This window comes from Podarcis raffonei, chromosome Z (assembly GCF_027172205.1).
Source record: "Podarcis raffonei isolate rPodRaf1 chromosome Z, rPodRaf1.pri, whole genome shotgun sequence".
In the NCBI taxonomy this organism is placed as follows: Eukaryota; Metazoa; Chordata; class Lepidosauria; order Squamata; family Lacertidae; genus Podarcis; species Podarcis raffonei.
The window spans coordinates 2,539,724-2,564,775 of record NC_070621.1 but is presented as its reverse complement, the minus strand read 5'-3'; the positions used below and the strand labels follow the sequence as shown (position 1 = coordinate 2,564,775).

Below are 25,052 nucleotides of genomic sequence, written 5' to 3'. Positions count from 1 at the left end.
TCTAAATCCTTTTTAACTTCCAACCAACATTTCTCATAATTATCCTTAAATAAATTCAAATTCTTGGAGGACAAATAAATCCCAAGGTATTTCACTTTTTTAACCACATTCAGTTCTGTTTCTCTCTGAAACCCCTCTGTTTCTGTGTTTGTTAAATTTTTGGTCAGAACCTTAGTTTTTTGTTTATTCAACCTAAATCCCGCCACCCGACCAAATTCCGATATAAGTTCGAGAACTCTTTTTGTACTGGATTCTGGCTCCTGCAGTGTCAAAACTAGGTCATCTGCAAAAGCTTTCAGTTTATATTGTTTCACTCCGACCTCTATCCCTTGTACCAACCGGTCCTCTCTGATCATATTCAATAGCACCTCCAGGACTGAAATAAATAACAGAGGGGATAGAGGGCACCCTTGTCGTGTCCCTTTTTCAATTTTAAATTCCTCCGTCACCACATTGTTCACTATTAGTTTAGCTTTTTGTTCTGAATAGATTGCATGTAATCCATTCTCAAACCCCCGTCCCACTCCCATCCCTTCCAAGTTCTTCTTCATAAACATCCAAGATATGTTGTCAAATGCTTTCTCCGCATCAATAAAAATTAACACCGCCCTTGTGTTCCTATTAGTCTGCAAAAGTTCTAAAATGTCAATGATGTTTCTAGTGTTCTCATATAAATGTCTACCAGGGAGAAAGCCTGCTTGGTCTTTATGAATTACTTCATTTAACACTTTTTTAAGTCTATTTGCCAAAATGTCTGCAAATATTTTGTAATCCACATTTAGGAGTGAGATGGGACGGTAGTTTTTAAGCTGAGTCTTTTCAGATTCTGACTTAGGTATCAATGTGATGAAGGCTTCTTTCCACGTTTCTGGTGCCCTCTTCCCATCCATGATCTGGTTACATACCTCCAACAAAGGTTGTATCAAATAGTCCTTCAGAACCTTATAATATTTGGAGGTAAGTCCATCCGGGCCTGGAGATTTGCCTAGTTGCATATTCTGAATGGCACCTTCAATTTCCTGTGAGGTTATTGTAGAGTTCAAGATTGATCTTTTATCTTGAGTTATTTTTGATAGTCCATTTGTCTTTAAAAATTGATCTATCTCTGATTCTTTCTGGGGCCCCTGTGCATACAGTTCTTTGAAGTATCTGTGGAAGCACTTCCTAATTTCTTCTGGTTTCTGTACCATCCTTCCATCAATCTCTAGGTTTGTTATCGTATTTAGCTTTTGTCTTTTTTTCAGCTGCCAAGCTAATAGCTTTCCACATTTATTTGCTGATTCAAAGGATCTTTGCTTCATCTGTTTTATTTTCCATTCAATCTCCTGATTGATCAATTTTGAATATTCTGCTTGGTGGAATTTAATTTCTCTCAGCACCTCCTTGGACTTTGGTTTGGTTCTCAGTTTTTTCTCTCCTTGGTATATTTTCTCCAATATTTTGTCCTTCTTTCCATTCCAGAGTTTTTTCTTGATTGTATTCTGTTGTATCAGAAACCCTCTCATAACAGCTTTGCTTGCGTCCCAGATCGTTCTTTTTTCAACTGTAGTATTCAGATTTATCTCAAAATAGTCCTTTAATGTTTTTTGGGCCTTTTTCACAATCTCTTGATCTCTTAGTAGTGTGTCATTCATTCTCCATCTGAAGGAACCAGGTTGAGTTAATCTAAGTTCTATTTTCAAGGCATTATGGTCGGAGCATGTTTTTGGGCAGATTTCCACCCTTTTAATCTTGGGTGCCAGCCCCCTGGAGGTCCAGATTTGGTCGATCCTTGACCAAGACAGGTGGGCCTCAGAGAAAAAAGTTCCTTCTTTACCTAAGGGATTCTTTGTCCTCCATATGTCGATCAAATCCAGATTGTCAGTCAATTCGAAAAAAGTTTTGGGCAGTCTGCCGTCTAATGTTAAGTTTTGGTTGTAAGACTTATCCATGTGTGTAGACACCACTCCATTCATATCTCCCATCATTATGATGTTAGCATAATCCAGATAATCCAGCAACGTCTCATGCAGCTTCTTGAAAAATTCCAATTTCCCGTCATTTGGAGCATAAATTCCTAAAATCAATATTTTTACTCCTTGGGTTTGAATTTCAATTGCCAAAATTCTTCCTTGTTCATCCTTAAATAGAAATTTAGGTGTCAGGCTCTCCTTGGCATAAATCACCACTCCTCTTTTCTTTACTTTGTCAGACGAAATAAATTCTTGGCCTAATCTTTTGTTAACCAAAACCTTCCTGTGGAGCCTAGTCACATGGGTTTCTTGTAGGCAAATAATGTCCAATTGTTCTTTCTTCAATATGTGAAATAACCTCCTTCTTTTCTCCGGGGAATTTCCGCCATTTATATTCCAACTGAGTAGCCGCAGAGACATCCTGAACTATTCTGCTACACCTAGAGCGGTGTGTCTTCTTTCTCCTCTGGTTCCGAAGGTGCAGGTATTGCTCCACCTGGGTTGGGTATAGGCCAATTAGCTGCTGCTTCTTTTTGGAGATCTTCTCCGTGATCGTGCTGGAACTTTTGTAGGTCCTCTGGTGATCTTATTTTAACCTTCTTCTGTTTGTAAGTAAATGATAGCCCTTGTGGGAACTCCCACCTGTAAGGAATTGTGTTGAGTCTCAGCAACTTAGCCAATTCTGAATAGGTGGCTCTCAAGTCCAATAACTGTTTAGGAATGTCTCGGTAAATTTCCACCCTTTTCTCTTGTATCACAATTGAGTTTTTGAAGTGTAGGCCTAATATTTTATCTCTCTCCTCCCTTGATCTCAAAGCTATTAGGCAGTCTCTGAATCTATCTTTTCTTACTAATCTTCCCAACCGAAAAGCCGATACAATTTTGAAGTCACTTTCTTCTTTTAAGTCCCAGAACTTTGTAAACTCTGTTGTCAAAAGTCCTATTAGGTCTTCTTGTTCAATTTCTGGGACTCCCCTTAGTCTGAGGTTGGTCTCGCGATTTTTCAATTCCACCAACGAAAGATAGGTTTGTTGGTCCCCTATCTGTTTATGGAGAGGCTTGACTTCTGCTTTAACTTCCTCGACTTCTTTTTTAGCTGATGTTGCAATTTGAACGGCTTCCCCTGCCAGTTTACGATTCTCTTCTGTTGCTCCTTGCAATTTTTCAATTGCTTGGGTATGTTGGGAAACCTGATCTGTCAATTTCTGGATCGAGGATGTTGCTTGGTCAATTTTTGTTGATTGATTATCAATTTTTTGATTTATTGCTGACAATTGTTCCAAAACTTGTTTCAGTACTGCCTCAGCTCCTCCTGCTGCCATATCTTCCTCTTCAGATTTTTCAGGCTTTTCGGTTTCTACTTTTTGTGTCGCAAGCACAGCTGGAACTGATAGTCTACGTCCCTGAGTTAAAGTTGTTTGCAAAAGCTGTGCTTGCTTTTTTACTTTCTCTTTCTCCTTAGCTTCCTTAGCTTTGGCTGCTCTTGTCTTTCCCGTGCCACTCATCAGTCAATGTTCAAGGTCAAATGTTGTAATCCCATGGGAAAGGCAAGCCCAAAATTGAAAACAGTCTATTGAGAGAAGGTAAACAGAGAAACTTTTCCCAGGCCTCTATATTCCCAATGTCCTCTAGGGGGAGTGCCACCAAAATTTTAGTAAGAAGAAGGTAACTTTTCCCCGATTAAAGTCTCTTTGTTCCAACTTTAAAAACAATTTTAAAAGCAAATTAGTTCCAGCACGCTAAGAAAAAAGTCCTGCAGAGCGCTTTTAAACATGTAACAAAGTTCCAGCAAGGTGCCTACAGTTATATCCACTTCAGCTAGCAGAGCTCAAAATTACACTCTCCAGTTACAAAAGTATCAGGAAGCTTGCAACAGTTCCGCAGTTTAAACAACTTTACCCGGCCACCCGGGAATTTGGGGTTAGAGTCTTCCCTTGCCCCTTGGGGGACCGCTCCAGGTCAAATTTATGCTGTATTTATTCTTTAAAAGAAAAATTCAGATGTGCACGAAAGTCCCAATTTAAAGCTTTAAAGCTTCCCTGTTCACAGCGCTTTCCGCTCTTTAGTCCGTCTGCTTTGATCTTGAAAGCAGTGCCGGAAGACGGACTTCCTCTTTCTCGTCTCCCGTTTTTAGCCGAATTTTCCGAATTAATTTGTAGGATCTTAGGTCCTTACTCACGGGTTTGATGTTTCAGCCCGATGCTTCTTGGAAGAAAGGTCAGCGCTCATCCGTGACAGCCGCGCGGCTTCGCCTCCGCAGAAAGAGCGATGAACCCACAGCACCGCTCCCCCTCCTTCACTCCGGAGCCCCTTACGGGGTTCCTTTTGTGATTTCGGGGTCGCTCCAGGTGCCCGCCGGGTCCCACGGCCACGGACTCACTCTGCCCGTGGTTTGTCTTGATGGGTTGCCGCTGCGCCGTCGCGAACAACCCTTTTCTGCGGTGCCCCTCTTCAGAGCTCGAAGAGGTCCGCCATCACGGTTTCGCGCCGCCTCCGGAAGTGAGGATGCTTTACTTTGAAGCCATGCTGGTAAAGTTTTCCACAGGACAGGTGTCCCCCTTGCCTCCTACCCGCTGCTCAGGGTGGGTGAGGAACCCAAAATGAGTGGTGGGAGCCCTCTGTTCTTTTGGGAGCTCCTGGATCCACTCAGAGACACAGCCATGGCCCCCCCTCAGGCTGGTTTCTTGGCAAGAGGTGTTCTTTAACAAACAGAGAGAAAGCTCAGCCCTTGGAGCAGAATGTAAATTTGGTGGATGAAAATTTGGTGCTTGCTGGGTTGGCTTGACATTAAGGCTAAGCTAAGCCTGCATTTAAATGTGTGGGGGGGTTTTCTGCGTTAAAAATTGCCAGCCTTTCTCCTGGATTATTAGTAGCCTCCTGGAGCCACAGACTTTTTCTGCGACTGACTGAGCTGTAGCTAATCTTCCCTCCTCCCCAGCCAATTCCCCCAGCTTTGACAGTGACAGCGGATGTCATTATTCTTGCCGCTTGAATACTAAGTGGGGCGGCGATTGGTGCGCTCCTTGGCAGGCGCATCCTGGCCCCCCATCACATTCTGGTTCTTTGTAGCCTATGCTTGTTTTCAGAGCCTGGGGATGGTTTAGGAAAGGGCCTCACCCTGAGACCAGCTGCTGGTCCATCTAGCTCAATGTTGCCCATAATTGGTGTGAAGGAAGCTGCAGACATCCAGGTGTGGCTGGACTACAACTCCGATCCTCCCTGGTTGTTGGCCGCACTTGCTGGGGCTGATGGAAGTTGTAGTCCAGTAACATCTTGAGGGCCAAGGGTTAACCCCCCCGGGTCTGGTCTGCACTGACTGGCAGCCTCTGCCTTCCAGGGCCCTAGGCCAGGGACATTCCCAAGCCCTACCTAGAGATTAGTTTTATTTTTTTTTGGGGGGGGGTATTTGTTTTGTTTTGTTATGTTATGTATTTTGCATTCTCATTCTACAGTGGTACCTCAGGTTAAGTACTTAATTCGTTCCGGAGGTCCGTTCTTAACCTGAAACTGTTCTTAACCTGAAGCACCACTTTAGCTAATGGGGCCTCCTGATGCAGCCGCGCCACCGGAGCCTAATTTCTGTTCTTATCCTGAAGCAAAGTTCTTAACCTGAAGCACTATTTCTGGGTTAGCGGAGTGTGTAACCTGAAGCGTATGTAACCCGAGGTACCACTGTATATGCTTATGTTGTAAACAACCCTGTGATCTTCGGATGAAGGGCTTTATACAAATTTAATTAATGATGGTGATTATTATGATGATAATAAATATCTAACCTTTATCTCCCAGGAGCTCAAAGTGGAGTACATGGTTCTTCTCCCCACTCCTCACTGAATCCCCACAACAGCAACCCTCAAGGTAGGTTAGGCTGAGTGGCCCAAGGCCAGCCCACGAGAGCTTTGTGGCTGAGTGGGGATTCGAACCCTGGACTCTCCCGAGTGCTTATCTGATGCTGCAACCACTACACCACGCTGGTGCTCTGCTACTGGGGATTGAACTTGCAACCTTCTGCATGCAAAGTGGAGGATCTAGCATTGAGATACGACTCTTCTTATGCCACTCACAGCGTTAAATGGAACAGGTTGCGTGCCTCCTTTCTCTCCACGGCAAGATAATTCGTTCAGGCTTTGCCTCTGGAGGTGCAGTGTCAGAGCAAGGCCAAAGCAAGCTTAGAGTGCCTTGCTAGGACCTGGGAGGCCAGGGTTCAAATCCTCATCTCATCTATCAGGCTATTGCCTCTCAGCATGACCTACCTCGCAGGGTTGTTGTGAGAGGCTAACATGGGAAGAGGGAGAGCCAGGTATGTCACCCTGGAGGAAAAGGTGAGACAGACATGCAAAATATAAATCTATTGACCCACTGAGAACCCAGGTTAATACAAAGGAAGCAGAGAGGCAAGCTGGCGCTGAAACCATAAATCACATTTTCAGAATAAGTAAATAAACCAAACAGGGTGGAAAGTCAGAAGGCAGCGTAGCCAACTTTGCAGCCGTATTCCTACCAGCAATCCATCGATCAGGAGCCTTGCTTTAAAGGAGAGGATTTAACCTGGCGCCTGAACGCTACAATTGAAGACACTTATTTGGGGGTGCCACCAGCGAAAAGGCCCTACCCCTTGGCATGTGCGTTTGGGGGTGGGAAGTTCCTGAAGAACTGCCTCAGAAGAAGGTTTTTAAGGCCACCCATAGGGCTGCCATTTCCCTGCCTGTTTTATCCTTTGCAAACAACCCTCCGAGGTAGGCTTGTCTGAGAGAGAGGCCTCCAGTTCTTTCAGCCTGGCATGTAACTGCTGCACCGGTGGTGAGGAACATCTGTGGCACTCAGGATGTTGTCAGGATCCCAGCACCCATCAGCCCCAGCCACCTGGAGGTCTATGCCCCGCAACCGCTTCACTACGCCTCCCTGCCTCTCAGTGTGGGCTAATTGAAGTTGGGAGGTTGACGGATCAAGCCTCTGCCTTTTAGCTGATGGAAACATTTAAGAATTGATTGAGTCAAAGTTAAATGGGGACAGTACAAAACCTCAGCAAAGTTTCCTTGTTCAGGACCGTCGAGGACAGGCAGAGAGGTGAAAATGAAAAGACAGGCATGTCTAGATCAAGCAAAGTGCCGTATTTTTCACTCCATAACATGCACCTAGTTTTTAGAGGAGGAAAACAAGAAAAAAAAATATTCTGAATGAAACAGTGGATGTATGATTTTTGTGGTTCATGCTGTGGCCACAGACATGATATGTGATTTGACGGTGAGTTTGGGCTAGCCCAATGCAAAAATCCTGAGGATCCTTGTGGATCCGTGCTTTGTAACCACGTTTTTGCACCATTGAGGGCCCACGAAACAGTGGATGCGTGGGGGTTTTTTGGTGCAGGCTGTAGCCATGGACATGCTATGTGATCTAATGGTGAATTTGGGGTGACCTAATGCAAACATCCTGAGGATCCATGGGCTTTTACCTCCCCCTCCCAGGCAGCCTCCTTTATTGCTAGCGTCCCTTATCTCCCTCCCCGATTGCTTGCCGATCAGCGGCTTTGTTTCAACACCCACTTCCCTCTTTCAAAAAAAGAGAGCATGATCTGCTTTTCGCCCCTGGGCAATTCAGCTCCAGGGACCATGCATTCACTCCACAAGATGCACAGACATTTCCCTTTACTTTTTAGGAAGAAAAAAGTGCGTCTTATGGAGTGAAAAATATGGTAATAGCACTGCTGTATTCTGCCTTGGTCAGGCCACAACTGGAGTCCTGTGTCTGGTTCTGGGCGCCACAATTTAAGAAGGATGTTGACAGGCTGGAAGGTGTGTAGAGGAGAACAACCAGGATGATCAAGGGTCTGGAAACCAGGCCTTATGCGGAGTGGTTGAGGGAGTTGGGTCTGTTTAGCCTGGAAAGAGGAGACTGAGAAGCGATGTGGTAGCCAGCTTCAAATAAAGGCAACTACCAATTTAGACATGTCTGATTGATATGCGATTGCACACACACACACACAGCGCCAAACCTGGAAGTGACCTGAAAATGTCACCCAAATGGCACTAGAAGGGCGGAGCAGTGTGGAACGGAACACTTAACATGGGCCCCCCTGGGGCCCAGAATGTAAAGGTAAAGGGACCCCTGACCATTAGGTCCAGTCGTGACTGACTCTGGGGTTGCAGCACTCATCTCGCTTCACTGGCCGAGGGAGCCGGCATACAGCTTCCGGGTCATGTAGCCAGCATGACTAAGCCGCTTCTGGTGAACCAGAGCAGCACACGGAAACGCCATTTACCTTCCCGCTGGAGCGGTACCTATTTATCTACTTACACTTTGACATGCTTTCGAACTGCTAGGTGGGCAGGAGCAGGGACCGAGCCGAACCGCCAACCTTCTGATCGGCAAGTCCTAGGCTCTGTGGTTTAACCCACAGCGCCACCTGTGTCCCGGTCCAGAATGTAACCCCATGCAAAAGAAAGACTGCCTGAACCTGGAACATGGAAGGCTGTCACATGGAAGATGGAGCAAGCTTGTTTTCTCCTGCTGTGGAGGGTAGGATTCGAACCAATAGCTTCAAATTACAAGGAGATTCAGACTCAACGTCAGGAAAAACTTTCTGACAGTAGGGGCTGTGGAATGGTCTCCCTCAGGAAGTGGTGGGCTCGCCTTCCTTGGGGTTTTTAAGCAGAGGTTGGGGGGCCATCTGTCATGGATGCTTTAGTTGAGATTCCTGCATTGCAGAGCGTTGGACTAGATGACCCCTGGCCTGGGGTCCCTTCCAGCTCCACAGCTCTGTGATTCGACACTTTTTTGGGTCCTAGCAACTTAGTGCTGTAACCCTGAATTCGTCCCTGCTCAGTGACTCCTTTGGAGAAGGGTGTGCTTCTGTAGCAAACAAAGGTCCGGCTCTGCTAAGCCCATCAATCTTGGCTACCATTGCAGCTGGCCACCTCGCCTCCTCTTTTGTCTTCTGGGTGACATTCCTGGGCTGGTGGGACTCCTGGTGCTGGTTGCCAACCCTGTAGTGATATCCTGACAAATCGCAGTTCTAAAGAGGAGGTTGAAAGCTCTGAAAGTCATGGATTGAGTACAGGCAGTGGGCCAAACTGATCCTCCAGGAGCAGCTATGAACCGCAGATCTCAGCCACGGGAAACTGGCTATGGAGCACACACAAAGCAAGTTCTTAGCCCTTATGGGTGAGAATAAGCATTTTATAGGGAAGCTTTTAATGTTTAACAGACCACTGTATTTTAATACTTTGTTGGAAGCCACCCAGGGTGGCTGGGGAGACCCAGCCAGATGGGCAGGGTATAAATAATAAATTATTATTATTTATAAGCAAAAAAAATCTGAAGCCAGTTGAAGAGAAGCTGAGTAAGGTTTAGCATAACCAAGGGGGTGGATTCAGTGCCCTGAAAATCTCTCATCTCCCCCACTCAATGACTAGAAAATTAAGGTAAATTACTCTCCTACTGTTTGCCTCCAAGTCTGCTTTAGCTTGCAGGGTTTGTGGCACAAGCTTTTGCTCTTGAGCAAGGACGAAAAGAGCAAAGATGCTGTCCTCTGTCCTCCTTGCTCTGCTGCCTCAAAATTAATCTGTTCTCCTCTCCTACGCCTTAATTGTTAATAGAGAGGCAGGCATGACTTTTCCCCAGAAGGGTCATTATTCTATGGGTAAGTCAGGTCCAGAGCCAGTTCAGTCGAAAGGTGCATGCAAGAGCATTCTAGCAGTGCATGTGTGCACCTCCCACCCCCCACCCTGGGGGGACTGGTTTTGCCGCAGGCTTTCTGTTGGAAACCACACAAGGCTTTCCCAGTGACACCCTCTGTAAATGTGGATTTGCATGATGCTATCATGCGAAGTCAGTGGAGAATTCATATTTTGTTCCCCCCTAAAAAACCCTACTGGAATTCTGTCCCTTTGGGGGAATGGTCAGGAGGGGCCAGGGCCGTCTTAAGCATATCTGGCGCTGTGGTGCAAAGATCCCTCTGGCACACACACACCCTTTCCCAGAGTTTCAGCCTTTTTTTAGGGCTGGAGGAGGTGGGCAGCTCGTTCGGTGTTTCCCAGACTCTCGCCTGGCGCCCTCCAGAACTTGGCGCCCCGGCACCCTGCGCCACTAGTCCCCATGGGTAAGGCGGGCCTGGGAGGTGCATTGCAATAATACAACTGCAGGCCTCATTCACAGGCAGCTTCACGTGCTGATTGCATTGGGCGCCTTTTTGCAGTATTGCAGCAGCAGCAGCCTACAAGCCAGGAACAACCCCCCCCCCAAAATAAGGCGTCAGGTTTCAAAATGTTTAAGAGCCTCTTCAGAGCTTCAGCAGCACGCTCCATTGTCTCTTGAGACAGATCGATGCCAACAAAGAGCATAAAAAGAGCTTGCTTCTACTTTATAGGTTATCTTTCAAGAAGTGGCTGTTTTCTGTAGTTTTTGCAAGGTGCTGAGAGGTGTAGTTCCCCTCCTAGAACTACAGTTCCCAGAGTGGTTTAACACACGGGTGATGGAGCCAACATCTTTTCTCCTGCTCTGGGAGGTAGCACCCAAACCAGTGGATTCAAATTTCAAGCAAGGAGATTGAGATTAAACCTATAGCACAATATTCTGTGCTCACCAAATGCCACAATAGGAACCGCCCCCCCCCCAAAATTAGGACCTGACAACAACAGAGTCTGAAGGCATAGGCTGTTTCTCAGTGCCTGGAAGTCAATAGCCTATTTCCTCTAAATGTGGAGGGATGCCTCACTCTGCAGCAGTGAGTTCCGTAGGCACTGCATCCCATTGGCTTTGAGAGACTGCCCTGAGTTCCAGAACAGTGGGAGAGGGAGAAAACCCCCTCTCTCTATCTGCACTCTGTCAGCGATCCACCGGGCAGGACTGTAAGGAAGACACATACGGAAGAATGAGGACTATATGCAAGTTATCTTTGGACTATCTGGGTATACTACTTTGCAGTGGAGAGAGGGCTTTGCATAGGCAGGGCTCTTTAAAAATAATTATTATTATGTGCCAAGATAACCTGAGCTCAGTTCATGATTATGCAAATCATGAAGATTTGCATGCATTTTACATAATTCTACATTTCATCATGCAGAATGAGGAGCCCTTACCCCTGGCCTACCGCAAGTGTTGCTTAGCCCCCCTCCGTTTCCATCCTTATCTCTGCAAGGGCAAAAAAAATGGCCTTTTTTATTAGCAATAGTAGAATAGAATAGAAAGCTAAAATCGTGATGCATCCCCTTGGGGTCGCTCCAATATATGGTGGCCGCCATCGCCGTGGCCATCTCCTCCTGTCAGAGTGATGGTCACTCTGTTAGCTGAGAAGAAAATGCCGCAGTTATGAGATCACGTTCCAGGGATGATTGATAGCAGATGGGCTGATGGATCAGCCTGCAAAACATGTAATCTCTAAGCAATGGTGACCTTTTAATGCCATGCTCAGAATTGCTGGAACTGGATTCCCAAGAGCCGTGTGGGTGGATGGGGGGGGCGTGCCTGGTGCTGGCGCAATCTCTGCAAGCTTGTGTGAATGTTGATTTGGGTTAGCCAAGGAGGGGTCAAGGAGCTAAACTAAACACGATGGATAGACCTCATTTGGGGACACGGCTGCTTTGGGGACATGGCTGTCTGTGGGGAGGGGAGGGGAGGGGGCACAGATAAGCCATATCTTTAATTTTTAATTTTAATTTTAAAGAGTAAAGGATATAATACGTGCCCTTCTGGATCAAGCCAGTGGCCCACCTACTGCAGCATTTTGTTCTCACAGTGGCTGAACAGATGCCTGTTCGAATCCTGCAACGCAGGACCCAAGCACAAGAGCCATGCTTATGGATTTTACTTATTTCATAAAATTTATACACCACTTGGTTGTAAAAAAACACCACCACCAAAAAAACAAAAAAAGAATAAAGCAGTTACCAGTAAAAACAGCCAACGCTTATTTAAAACGTTCAAAAAAGTAGTATCAGCAATAAATTAAAAACAGATTAAATCATACACCAACGTTCTACATGTCTGGGTAAAGGTAAAGGGACCCCTGACCATTAGGTCCAGTCATGACCGACTCTGGGGTTGCGGCGCTCATCTCGCTTTACTGGCTGAGGGAGCCAGCATACAGCTTCCGGGTCATGTGGCCAGCATGACTAAGCCGCTTCTGGCAAACCAGAGCAGCGCACGGAAACACCCCTTACCTTCCCGCCGGAGTGGTACCTATTTATCTACTTGCACTTTGACGTGCTTTCGAACTGCTAGGTTAGCAGGAGCAGGGACCGAGCAACGGGAGCTCACCCCATCATGGGGATTCAAACCGCCGACCTTCTGATCGGCAAGTCCAAGCTCTGTGGCTTAGACCACAGCGCCACCCGCGTCCCTACATGTCTGGGTAGGGTTGCCTAAATGAAAATGGCCTTAGCAGGTGCCAGCAACAATACAGTGTTCTGCCAAAGCATTGTGGATCCGATATAATTATGCATAGGATCACACCAAGATTCTTGGGTGGCAGGTGTTAACCACTGTGCACACAGTGCAAAAAAGCACCGTGGATGCGGTCAGCGCATGAAGATTGGCTTTGTGCAGTGTCTGGTCAACACAGTGATGGAATCATAGAGTCAGGAAGAACCTTAGAGACCATCTTCTCCAACCCCTGCTTAGAGCAGGGCAGGCAATGCAGGAACGTAAGCATCCCTGGCAGAAAACTGCCTGGCCTCTGCCTAAGTATCTCCGGCAAAGGAAGCAGGTTGTTGCAGTGGTGAACACCTCCTAAGCATAACGAAGTCTCTGCTGATGTTTAGCCAAAATTTGCCTTGTCTTGCCCTGCGGGGCAACATTGACAGCACCCAAGCAGAATGCGCAGATCCTCCTCTCTTGGGGCACTTTCAAATGTCACTGCTCCTGTGTGGGTGTTTTTGGAGGAGATCTCCTGGAAGAGTGCCGTGTGTGGCTGAGCATGATGTTCCTTTATATCTGCCCAGCAACCTATAACTTTCCATTAAAAGGCCGCTGACTCCAAACCGTCTCAATTTTTATTTTATTTCCTACCTGCCCTTTATCTGCTGCCTGGAAGGAAATGGTGGGAACCTCAGCAGGCTGCTGAAAATAATACCAGCTGGCCTTTGCTAATTCATATTATTATATCATTGACAAGCTGAAAGGTGTGCAGAGGAGGGTGACCAAGATGATCAAGGGCCTGAAAAGTAAGCCTTAGGAGGAAGGGTTGAGGGAGTTGAAACGTTTAGCCTAGAAAAGAAGAGACTGAGAGAAAATATGATAACCAGCTTCAAATATCTCAAGGTCTGTCCCATGGATGATGGAGCAAGCTTGTTTTCTCCTCCGGAGGGTAGGATTCGAACCCATGGCTTAAAGTTACAAAAAATGAGATTCCGACTAAACATCAGGAAGAGCTTTCTGACAGTGGAACAGTCTCCTTTGGGAGGTTGTGGGTTTTCCTTCCTTGGAGGTTTTTAAGCAGAGGTCGGATGGCCACCAGTCAGGGATGCTTTAGCTGAGATTCCTGCATTTCAGGGGGTTGGACTAGATGACCCTTGGGATCCCTTCCAGCACTGTGATTTTGACTCCTTGGCATGCTGGTTTGGTTTTTTTAAACTGCCCCTGTCCTGATGTTGCCCGTGCTCCCCTTCTGAGCTGGAGCCTGGAGCCAGCCAGTGCTGTACTGACAGATGAACACAGGCGTGGCGAGTCACGAAATGCACCCCCCGGGGAGGTGGCCAAGTCCTGGGATGGGGGCAGGCTGTGCGTTCCTGCACGATGGGCGTGGGGTGCGCTGGCTGCTTCAGGAACGGTCTGTGTCATTATGCCATCTGGGCCCCGGCTTGTGCCAGCACACAAAGCGATTCAAACAAGGCATCCTGGCGCCAGGAGGTGAGCGTGGGAGCCGGAAAACGGACGCTTTTTTCTCAAGAGCAACAGCATCCTCCGTTCGCAAAGAAGCTCATTTCTGGAGGCTGGCCTGGCTTCCAAGAAGGGGTGAGCAGCCAAAGATTCTTCCAAACCAGCATTCCAACCCTTGTGGGGACCACCCCCTGGGAAAAGCCTAGCTGCGCTGCCCAGACATCTGCCCCCCACCGCACCCTCCAAGCCCTACTACCTTAAAGCAGGCTGCTTCAGCTTGCTGCATGGTGGGGCCATGCAGGCCAGCCCCCGACCCCACGCTTCGTTTTCCTCCTCCAAATGTGCTGCCTTCCATCTCTGCTTCTCTTCGGGGAGTCCTTTCTGTGAAGACTGGCTCAAGGGATTTTTGTTCTTTTCCCGTGCTAAGTGAATGAATCTCTTCCCCACCTCTCTTTGGCAGCCCGAAATAGCTCCTTTGCAATGAAGAGGAGAGGGAGGTTGGGTGTGTGTGTGTGTGTGGAGGGGTGGAGATGCATTATTTAGTATCCAGGATGCGCTTGGCGCCTTCTCTGCCCACACAAGACGGCAGCATTAGGGATTCTCCTTGTGTCTGCAGTGCCTCTGCAGAAACGCCTCTTGACTGCCAAAGGGAGGCCTATGCTCATTAAACTCCCCCCTCCCCCCCGCCAAATAATTCTGATGAGGCTCCATCCATCACGCTCTTCTGCAAGCGCATTTCATTCTGCAAGTGGGACATGACTGATGCTTGTGAAATCATGCGCAGCCCTAAGAAATGTGTACAGGGAGGTTTTCACCTTCTGGCATCCTGTTTTAGCTCAGGGTGGGATTGGCGGGGAGATCACTAAATGAAATGCACTTTTCACCAAATGCACATGTTTCATGTGCCGATGGACTCCGCTGCCATGTTGAGGGTGTTTTCTGGCATATATTAAGATGCAAGGCCATGGCTGGCTGGCTCCCACTGAATCATGTTTCATTTTGGTACTGATTTGGTACATATTGCTATCCACTACTGCAAGGCCTCGTTCCTGCAAGAAGAGCCATCCTGTTTTCTTGTCTCACTTCAGATAAAACTCATTCGGGTTCAAATGTCGTATCCAGCCATGTACCGGTACTCTGAATCTAAAATAGCAAGTCGCCACCTAACTCTTTGTTTTGCTTCGTTGCAAAATATTTAAACCACTTAGTAAAGTTTTTTTCTAAATAAAAACTTTAACAACAACGAAAGATCAGCAGGGTGGAATCTACACATGTTAAAATCATGAAAATGCTTTTTAAAAAACTGTTTTGAAAAATGCATTGAATCTGCTATAGCTCACAGTCGTCATCTGGTGTCACAATTGTATATTGCACTTTGCAACACATTCAAAATGTTATATTTGCAGCTGTATATCTGAGTCCCAGGTAAATTCAGAGCAGATAATATTTTATGCATGCATGCATTTATTTATTAAATTTGTATACCACCCTTCATCCGTAGATCTCAGGGCAGTTCACGGCATAAAAATACAAGTTAAAAACACAAAATACATAATAAAAACAAGAACAGGGGGGGGGGAGATTAAAAGGTTTTTAAAAAAATGATTTCTTCACAAAGCTAACTTTTGGAATTCACTGAAACAAAATATGGTGAGGGGCAGTGGCTTAGGAGGCTATTGAAAAGGATTATATAAATTCATGGAGAAGTGGTGGCTATTTGGGGGCTAGTGGTCAGGGCACCTAAATGAAGCTTCCATGTTAACACAAAGTCTACCTCTGAATACTGCCGGTTGGAGACAGCTGAGATCCTGAGCCGTCCTTCTGGCCTTCTCAGAGGCATCTGGCTAGTTGCTATTGGAAAAATGAGAAATTTTCATCAGATCTCTCATAATAGGGAAGTCGGTGGTGGTGTAATGGTTAATTGTTGGACTAAGACCCGGGAGACCAGGGTTCAAATCCTTCTTGGGCATAAAGTTCACTGGGTGACCTTGCGCCAATCACTGACTCTCTATGTAAGCTCTACCTCACAGGGTGGGGGGTGGGGAATGTGAGATAGAAATCCAGTAAATGACTGCATGAATGTTCTCCATCCCCACACCAATAAAAGTTCAGGACTCTGATCATATCTTGCCTGCATGGGATTAACGGGGCCCAAAATGCTTTTTGTGCAGCTGCGGTAAACATGTTTTGCCAGTTAAGCTCTCCGTTCTGGAGGAGGCGGGTGCCCATGTGCCCAGTGGGCATCTCCACCTGGGCAGGTGCTTGGCGGTGGTTGTCTCAGGGTGGGTGGGGGGTGGAGTTGAGGTCTTTCTGTGGCTGCTTTGGTCCTCTGAGATGGGAGCTAGGCGGAGGGAGAAGGGTGGTGCTATTACTGGCTTTCTAAACAGAGGCAGGATCAGGGGGAGTGCTGCACGGAGGTTGCTGTTAGGAGTTTCTTAACACTCCTGCATCGCATGGGGTTGGGCTAGATGACCTTTGGGGGTTCCTCCCAACTCCATGATTCTGTCTTCTTTGTGGGAGGGAAGTTGTGCATTGGAATGCAGGCCCATAAGGAAATGTGAACCAGAAGGACGGTGCAAATGGAGGCAGAATCTGGCAGGGCCAACTGTGTTTTGTATGCGAAAGAAAAAATAAGTTGGAGTGGTTTCTGTGTCCTTTACATGGTGCAAATATTTTTGTTGGTCATGCACCATTTATCCCGATATGGAGTTAAGGCTCCAAAATGCTGGGAGTCCTTTTCACTCACACACACACACACACACACACACACACACCACCACCACCACCACCACCACCATCATCATCGTCGTCAATAATTATTCCTAGCCTGGCAGAAGTGGAATCATAGAATGGTGGAGTTGGAAGGGATCTCCAGGGGTCATCTAGTCCAACCCCCTTCAATGCAGGAATCTCGGCTGAAGTACCCCTGACAGATGCCCACCACCTTTTGAGTTAATGCATCCCACTGTCACACAGCTCTTACTGTCAGAAAGTTCTTCTAATGTTTAGCTGGCATCTCTCTTATTGTCGTTAGAATCTACAGTGGTACCTCAGGTTAAGAACTTAATTCGTTCTGGAGGTCCGTTCTTAACCTGAGGTATGACTTTAGCTAATGGGGCCTCCCGCTGCCGCCGCGCCGCCTCATCCTGAGGTAAAGTTCTTAACCCGAGGTACTATTTCTGGGTTAGCGGAGTCCGTAACCTGAAGCATCTGTAACCTGAGGTACCACTGTACTGGTTCAGGTTCCAATGTCTGAAGGAGCTGCAGATGTCAGTCTTGCTCAAACTTCCAAGTGGTTTGTTGTTGTTTAGTCGTGTCCGACTCTTCGTGACCCCATGGACCAGAGCACGCCAGGCACTCTTGTCTTCCACTGCCTCCCGCAGTTTGGGCAAACTCATGCTGGTAACCTCGAAAACACTATCCAACCATCTTGTCCTCTGTCGTCCCCTTCTCCTTGTGCCCTCCATCTTTCCCAACATCAGGGTCTTTTCCAGGAAGTCTTCTCTTCTCATGAGGTGGCCAAAGTATTGGAGCCTCAGCTTCAGGATCTGTCCTTCCAGTGAGCACTCAGGGCTGATTTCCTTCAGAATAGAGAGGTTTGATCTTCTTGCAGTCCATGGGACTCTCAAGAGTCTCCTCCAGCACCATAATTCAAAAGCATCAATTCTTCAGCGATCAGCCTTCTTTATGGTCCAGCTCTCACTTCCATACATCACTACTGGGAAAAGCATAGCTTTAACTATACGGACCTTTGTCAGCAAGGTAACGTCTCTGCTTTTTAAGATGCTGTCTAGGTTTGACATTGCTTTTCTCCCGAGAAGCAAACCTGCTTTTAAGAATTAATAATAACAGTAGCGATTGAGCCCCTCTGATATCAGATCCAGCGGCTTTTAGCCTCTTCCCCTGAACAGACGGATGTGTTCAGAACCTGTGCAGAGGAACCAAAGCACAGGTCTCAGGAGGAGCCAATCCCTTCCACCCTTGCTCTGGGGTGCAAATATTCTTTGGCTTCCAGTCCCGATTTCAAAGCAGTGAGCAGCTCTGCGTGAGTGCTGAGGGCAGAAGAGGGCAGCAGCCAGCTGGCACCCATCCCTGGCATGGCTCCCATTCTCACGCCTTGGAGAGGTTCTCAGCTCCAACAGCCCAAGGGGGCAGCCTCTGCCATCCTGAGGAAGCAGAAAGGGCTCTCCGCGCAGCTGCACTGCCCTACTGAGGTATAGGGCTGTAGCAGCCCACGCCTGGGCAGTCCCAGCAGTTCAAAAGTGGAAACAGATCTCTTAGGACTGCCTTTGCCCAGGGCTGATGGGAGTTGTAGTCTGAAACCGCTAGAAGGTCTCCTGGCTGGGGGAAAGGGTGTGTTCGAAGGAACAGGCAGCACCTGGCTCTGCCCTTGGGCAAAGGGCAGATTTTGGTTCCACAGGTGCATATCCGGTATGTGTGTGTGTTAGGGAAGAGAGAATCCATGTTCTTAGCCACAGGCAGAGGTTGCAGTGGCAATGCTTCTGAAGGAACAGCTTTGGCGGAGCGGCTGCTGTCCTTTCAGCAGGGATCATACCCTGTCCCTCTTTTTTGTGTAAACAAGAACACAGCTGGCTGGCCTTTCTTTCTTTCTTTCTTTCCTTCCTTCCTTCCTTCCTTCCTTCCTTCCTTCCTTCCTTCCTTCCTTCCCCTCTCCCCCTCTCTCTGTGTGTTCACACTTTGTGGCTAAATTTAGCTTTCTAAACAGCTTGCCCTGTGTAATAATTCATGGATTGATCAAGAGGTCACAGCTTAACGGGGACCAAGTGGTTGCCTGGGGCTGTTCTTGCCTGCTTGCTGCCTTCAACTCTGGACCCAAGGTTGTGGGTAGGGGGAGGCCAGGCTAGGCTAATCCATCCTTCTGACTGAGTAGGTAGAAAGCAAAGTTCAGGGCAGGGTGGAGAAAGGCTACTGATGGAAGGTCAAGCAAGGAAGGCTTAAAACACAGCTGAGACTGACCTTGGGACCCTTGCCTCTGAGTGCATGAAGCAAATGCAGGCGCCTCTGAGGATGTGCAGAGTTCACACATCTGCACCCCATTGAGTAAGCACACCCTGCATTCCAAGACTGAGCCCTTCAAATCAAAGGATGAAATCAGAGGGCCTTCTTGGTAGTGGCGCCACCCTGTGGAACACTCTCCCATCAGATGTCAAGAAAATAAGCAGCTATCTGACTTTTAGAAGACATCTGAAGGCAGCCCTGTTTTTAATGTCTGGTTTTTATTGTATTTTTAATATTTTGTAGCTACCCAGAGTGGCTGGAGAAACCCAGACAGATGGGCAGGGTATAAATAATAAATTATTATTATCATCATCATTCGTCTGACTTTCTCTCCAAATGATTTTATTTGGGGTTTGGGGAGGGCTGTTTTGTTTGCTACAACACACACCGAAACTGCTCCGTTCTGCTGCTTCGTTCAAAACCCGCTTTAATGAATATTTAAGTGGTGCAGCCACATCAGGGGCCGTTTCAGTCTGACAGCCCACCACAAGTGGTCTTTGAACATTCCCACTGCAGGCCTGAGTTGCCTCTCTCCCTCCTGAGCTGAGATAAAAAAAGCCCAGCACATAACGGTTGAGAGAGGGAGGAAGGTGGGGGAGGGACTTTGCAGTCTGCAATTAACAAAAATCAGGGTGGGCAATGCAGCAGGAGGCTTTGGGTGCAAACGGTTGCATTTACAAATTGACCAGCATGAAATCTAGAGGTAGAAATTGGATAGGTATTTTTATCCACTAGCCGTGTGACAGGGCTGCTGTCGTGACCTTTCCCCCCCCCCCCCACTGCAAAGCCTTGGGGCCAAGCTGGACGGCAACTGGCCACCCTAATGCATCTCTACGCCCTCTTCCTTCCCGCAGTATGAATTTAAGGCCAAGAATATCAAAAAGAAGAAGGTCAACATCATCATCTCGGTGGATGGAGTGAAAGTGATCTTGCGCAAGAAGCAGAAGGTGAGGAGTGGGGCCTAGAGGAGTCGTGCTGGAGAGCTGGGAGGGGGCAGAGAAAGGGCCCCCACCCTCTCATCCTGCAAAAAATGATCAAGGGGATGGAGGGCAATCTCCCTTAGCAACATTTGAAACTTCTTGGTTGGAAATCATTGATTGCGAAAAATTGGAAAAGTGGTATTATACCGACAAAAACAGAGTGGCTTGCCAAATTATTGGAGTATTACAATATATCCAAAACAATGGGAGAAATTGGAAGGATCTCAAAAGAGAAGATAGACAAGGACTGGAAAGTGTTTAAAGGATACTTGCAAAACCATATTGAAAAATCAGAACTCCAATTAGAATAAACAAGTTCCATTTTAAATACTGAAGTACTAAATAAGATGGGTAACAATGTGTAATAGAAAAAGAAGCATGAAATTAGGTTAAAGGTGTGTGAAAGAAAGTAATAGAAGTGGAAGGAAATTGCAACTTGTGGAAGTCTAACACAAAGGTGGGGTGAGGGGTGGTGGATGGTGATGGGAAAAGGAATTATCTGTGGGATTGAGTGCAGGTATGTTTGAACATTTTTAAGGATTGTATGAAATGTATGTATGCTTGTATATTCGCAATATGTGTGTATTAATGCTGAATTATTTTAATAATAAAAACTTTTCAAATACATACATTCATACATAAATAAATAAATAAAGGAAATCATGCATGAGGTTGAAGAAGTAGATGGACCTTTCTTTTCCCTCTCTACTAATTCTAGAAACTAATGGCGTCCTCCAGTGATGCTGAGTGCTGGGAGATTCAGGACAGGCGAAATAAAGCACACAGTTAAACTGTGGAACTCACGTCCACAGGAGGCAGAGATGGCCACCGACTTAGATTGCATTAAAAGGGCACTATGCAAATTCATGGAGGAGAAGAGGTCTATACTAATTCTTTGTTCCTGTCTGCAGAGAAAGGAGTGGGCCTGGGACGAGGGCAAGATGGTGGTCATGCACGACCCAGTTTACAGGTAGGTTGCTGTGGATTCTCCCTGCATGCACCCAAAGATCCAGTGCGGCTCCAAAGGTGTAATATAGCATCAAGTCATTCAAATATTCCCTTTGGAAACAAATAAGGTTTATAAAAATAAAAGGTATTATCCACCTGTGAGTTTCATTGTTTTTGAGAATGGAGGTTCTGTGTACTCTTAAAGGAACCAGACTTTCATATATACTGGTGGCAGTAAGTGGCCATGTGCCTTAATAACTATGATAAATAAAAACACAACATATATGCAAAGCTGCCCTATTCTTCCAGATTGGCCAGAGATGACATGGAGCAGATTGACCCCTGCCCCTTTGGTGGGCTAAAAGGTGGCCACTAGTGGCTCAGCTCCCTTCAGTTGCCCCCCTGCCCATTGGGCACATATGGGTCCTGCTGTCCTCAATAGGGAGTGCCAACCCGGCCTCCGTTCCAGCTGGTCTCCGCAGTGCCAGCTGGCCTCTCTGTCTGTGCTGGTGCAAATTCCTGGGGTTCCCCTGCTGACCCACCCAGGCAGTCCCTGACAAATGTCCTCTGCACTACCAGATTGGCAAAGCTGCTAATTTGGTCCAGGTGGCTCAATCTCCTAAGCTGGTAATTGCTTCCACCTCATTGGAGCAAATCTGAAGGACAATCTGCCCAGCATTCCTGGGAAACAAGGGAAGGGTTTGGCACAGTGCAAGGCAACTCCCTTGGGACGCAGGTGGCTCTGTGGGTTAAACCACAGAGCCTAGGACTTGCCGATCAGAAGGTCGCCAGTTCAAATCCCTGTGACGTTGCTCGGTCCCAGCTCCTGCCAACCTAGCAGTTTGAAAGCACGTCAAAGTGCAAGTAGATAAATAGGTACCACTCCAGCGGGAAGGTAAACGGCGTTTCCGGGCGCTGCTCTGGTTCTCCAGAAGCGGCTTAGTCATGCTGGCCACATGACCCGGAAGCTGTATGCCAGCTCCCTCGGCCAGTAAAGCAAGATGAGCGCCGCAACCCCAGAGTCGGCCACAACTGGACCTAATGGTCAGGGGTCCCTTTACCTTTACCTTAAGGCAACTCCCAAGCTATGCTGTTACCATTCCCCTGTGCCCAGGACTTTGGAGACGCTTTTTCCTCCTGGTTCACTTTGCGGACCTCCTCTCCTCTCCTCAGGATCTTCTACGTCTCTCATGATTCCCAGGACCTGAAGATATTCAGCTACATCGCCAGGGATGGCGCGAACAACTCTTTCCGGTGCAACGTCTTCAAATCCAAGAAGAAGGTGGGCTGGCTTGGGCGGGGGGCCCTTTGCCATGGGACCTCCTCCTTCCCCACCACTGCTGCTGCCTTTAACTCCCCCCGTCTCTCCTCATGCTAAGGTGGGCCTTCTCTCTCCCCACAGACGCAGGCCATGCGGGTGGTTCGGACAGTGGGCCAGGCCTTCGAAGTCTGCCACAAGCTGAGCCTCCAACATGCCCTGCAGAACGCTGATGGCCAGGCCGATGGAGCCAGCAACAACTCTGCGGATGACCCCCAGGTGGAAGGTGAGGGGTCTGGGTCAGATCTGAGTGGGGATTTCAAAAGGGTTGGGGCTTGGTTTCTTCATATTTAAATTTAAAATACCTGCCTGGTGGTAGCCTTTCTCCCCGGAAGGAGGAGGATAAACACTGACTGGTTTTGCAAGCTTAAGGGGGCACCCAAAAGAAGATGAGAGGATGGATTCCCCCACCCCAACAGATTGGTGTTTGCTTGTTTATTTAAATAACTATTACTTCTTTCTAATTTCATACATGTTATGTATGGCTAGATGTTAGGGAGCATAGAATCATAGAACTGTAGTATTGGAAAGGATGCACTGGCTCCCGGTGGAGCACAGGGTCAGGTTCAAGGTGCTGGTTTTGACCTTTAAAGCCCTTCACGGCCTAGGACCCTCGTACCTACGGGACCGCCTCTCCTGGTATGCCCCACAGACGACCTTAAGGTCCATAAATAGCAACACCCTAGAGGTCCCGGGCCCTAAGGAAGTCAGATTAGCCTCAACCAGAGCCAGGGCCTTTTCAACACTGGCTCCAGCCTGGTGGAACGCTCTGTCTCCTGAGACCAGGGCCCTGCAGGATCTGATTTCTTTCCACAGAGCCTGTAAGATAGAGTTGTTCCGCCTGGCCTTTGGAATCCACTTTCATCCCCAAAAAGTTTTTGATTTGAGTTTCTACTGAAAGGAGGCTGCATTTTAATGTTGCATTTTAGTCTTGTTTTTAAGTTGTATTTTAATCAGTTGTTTTTATACCTGGTGTTAGCCACCCTGAGCCCAGTCTTGGCTGGGGAGGGCGGGGTATAAATAAAATTTATTGTTATTATTATTATCATTAAGGATCATCCAGTCCAAAACCGCCCCCCCTTGCAGGAATCTCAGCCAAAGCACCCATGACCAATGACCATCCAGCCTCTGCTTCAAAACCTTCAAGGAACGAGAGCTCAGCTCCTCCTGAGGGAGACCGTTTCACTGTTGAATGGTTATTACTGTCAGAGAGTTCTTCTGGTGTTTAGTTGCAAATCCTCAAAGCGCCTTCTTTCTTGCATTGATGTCACACCTTTTTCTCCAAGGAGCTGAAGGTGGCAAAGTACATTGTTCTCCCCACTCCTCATTCAAATCCTCAGAACAGCCCTGCAAGGTAGTTTAGGCTGAGAGTCAGTTGTTGGCCCCCAAGGTCACACTGAGTGAACTTCATGGCCATTGGGGATGGGTGGGGGGAAGAGAGATTTGGACCCTGGTCTCTCACGTTCATCCTGACCATCTAACACATTAATCAATTCATGTTTTTAAAAAATCCAAAGCTATGTACAAGAGGAGGTTCTTCTTCTTGTTGTTTTTAAATAACCGCACGTAGAACAAGAACATATAATAAATGATACGGAAGATGTCAGCTCCAGGAAACTTGCAAGAGTATTGGTGCTTCAAGACCTGGACCATTGCATTAATGGGAAAAGTTAACAAAATATACCCGAACCTTTTAAGGTAAAGGGACCCCTGGTCATTAGGTCCAAACATGACCGACTCTGGGGTTGCAGCGCTCATCTCGCTTTGCTGGCCGAGGGAGCCAGCGTACAGCTTCCGGGTCATGTGGCCAGCATGACTAAGCCGCTTCTGGTGAACCAGAGCAGCGCACGGAAACGCCGTTTACCTTCCTGCCAGAGCGGTACCTATTTATCTACTTGCACATTGACGTGCTTTTGAACTGCTAGGTTGGCAGGAGCAGGGACCGAGCAACGGGAGCTCACCCCGTCATGGGGATTCGAACTGCCGACCTTCTGATCGGCAAGCCTTAGGCTCTGTGGTTTAACCCACAGCGCCACCCGCGTCCCTGAAGCTTACACCACCCAAAAATGAAGGACAACTTTGTAAATTATGCTTGGCACCCGTTTATCAAATGTACTAAAAATAAAAGGGACCTCATTGGCAGCTGCCCTCTTCTCAGTGGAGTTCTCTGGAAAAACATTATTGGATAATACGCAGTGCTGTTTTCGGAATGCGACCAACTCCCTCCTCGTTTCCGTCCTTTCTTTCCTCCCCCTCCCCACTTTCTTCCTTGGGATCATTTCTCTCACTATTTATTACCGTTGCTATTGCTTTCCATGCATTAGGAAATGAAAATAAAAACAAATTTGGGCTGGGGGGGAATGACATAGATTCTGATATAGTACAGTTCTGTTGTTTTATCAAGTTTCTGCTGGACATGGCTGGGCTCAGGCCTGTGGGAAGTTTTGTCTGAATTGACAAAAAAGCCTTCATTTGGTGCTGAAGCCCCAGTAAGCATCAGCAATGTCTAGGCAACACGATGACCATGTACATACGCGATAGACAATTTTTATAGAATTCCTTCAAACCATAAAAGTACAAAATGAAATCTTTAGTCTCAAAGTCTCTGAAAATCTTTAAATGAAGCGAGGTACCAGACTTTGTATGATGAAAGACAAGCTGTGAAGCTTTGTGTATTCAGCAAATATGATGTCCAACACTGAACAGTGATTCCGGATATTGACTACTGTTTCGTAGAATTCTTCATCAGCGTGGTGGGAGGATATAGAATTGCTTCATAAACCCATCTTATTTCAAATGAATGTATGTAAATGAAAATATCAAATGCTGTGGAACAGTGCTCATGTAATAATGTAGTCACATTATTGACTACATTATTACATGAGCACTGTTCGGCAGCATTTGCTATTTTCATTTACATACATTGGCTACATTCTACGAAACAGCAGTCAATATCTGGAATCACTGTTCAGTGTTGATCATCATATTTGCTGAATACACAAAGCTTCACAGCTTGTCTTT

At 47.1% G+C, this 25,052-nt stretch overlaps 1 protein-coding gene across 2 annotated transcripts in view; it reads left to right on the top strand.

Annotated features, from left to right (window-relative positions):
- Positions 1–25,052, top strand: part of LOC128406239 (carboxyl-terminal PDZ ligand of neuronal nitric oxide synthase protein-like) — a 52,789-nt gene that overhangs the window by 19,276 nt on the left and 8,461 nt on the right. The window contains exons 3-7 of one of the 2 annotated variants that reach the window (XM_053373422.1): positions 5,742–5,810; positions 19,640–19,732; positions 20,677–20,735; positions 21,887–21,995; positions 22,116–22,257. In XM_053373422.1, coding sequence (XP_053229397.1) covers positions 20,707–20,735; positions 21,887–21,995; positions 22,116–22,257 — 280 coding nt within the window. In that variant the 5' untranslated portion in view covers positions 5,742–5,810; positions 19,640–19,732; positions 20,677–20,706. The remainder of the gene's footprint in view (positions 1–5,741; positions 5,811–19,639; positions 19,733–20,676; positions 20,736–21,886; positions 21,996–22,115; positions 22,258–25,052) is intronic. The other variant, XM_053373421.1, reaches the window with a different exon arrangement.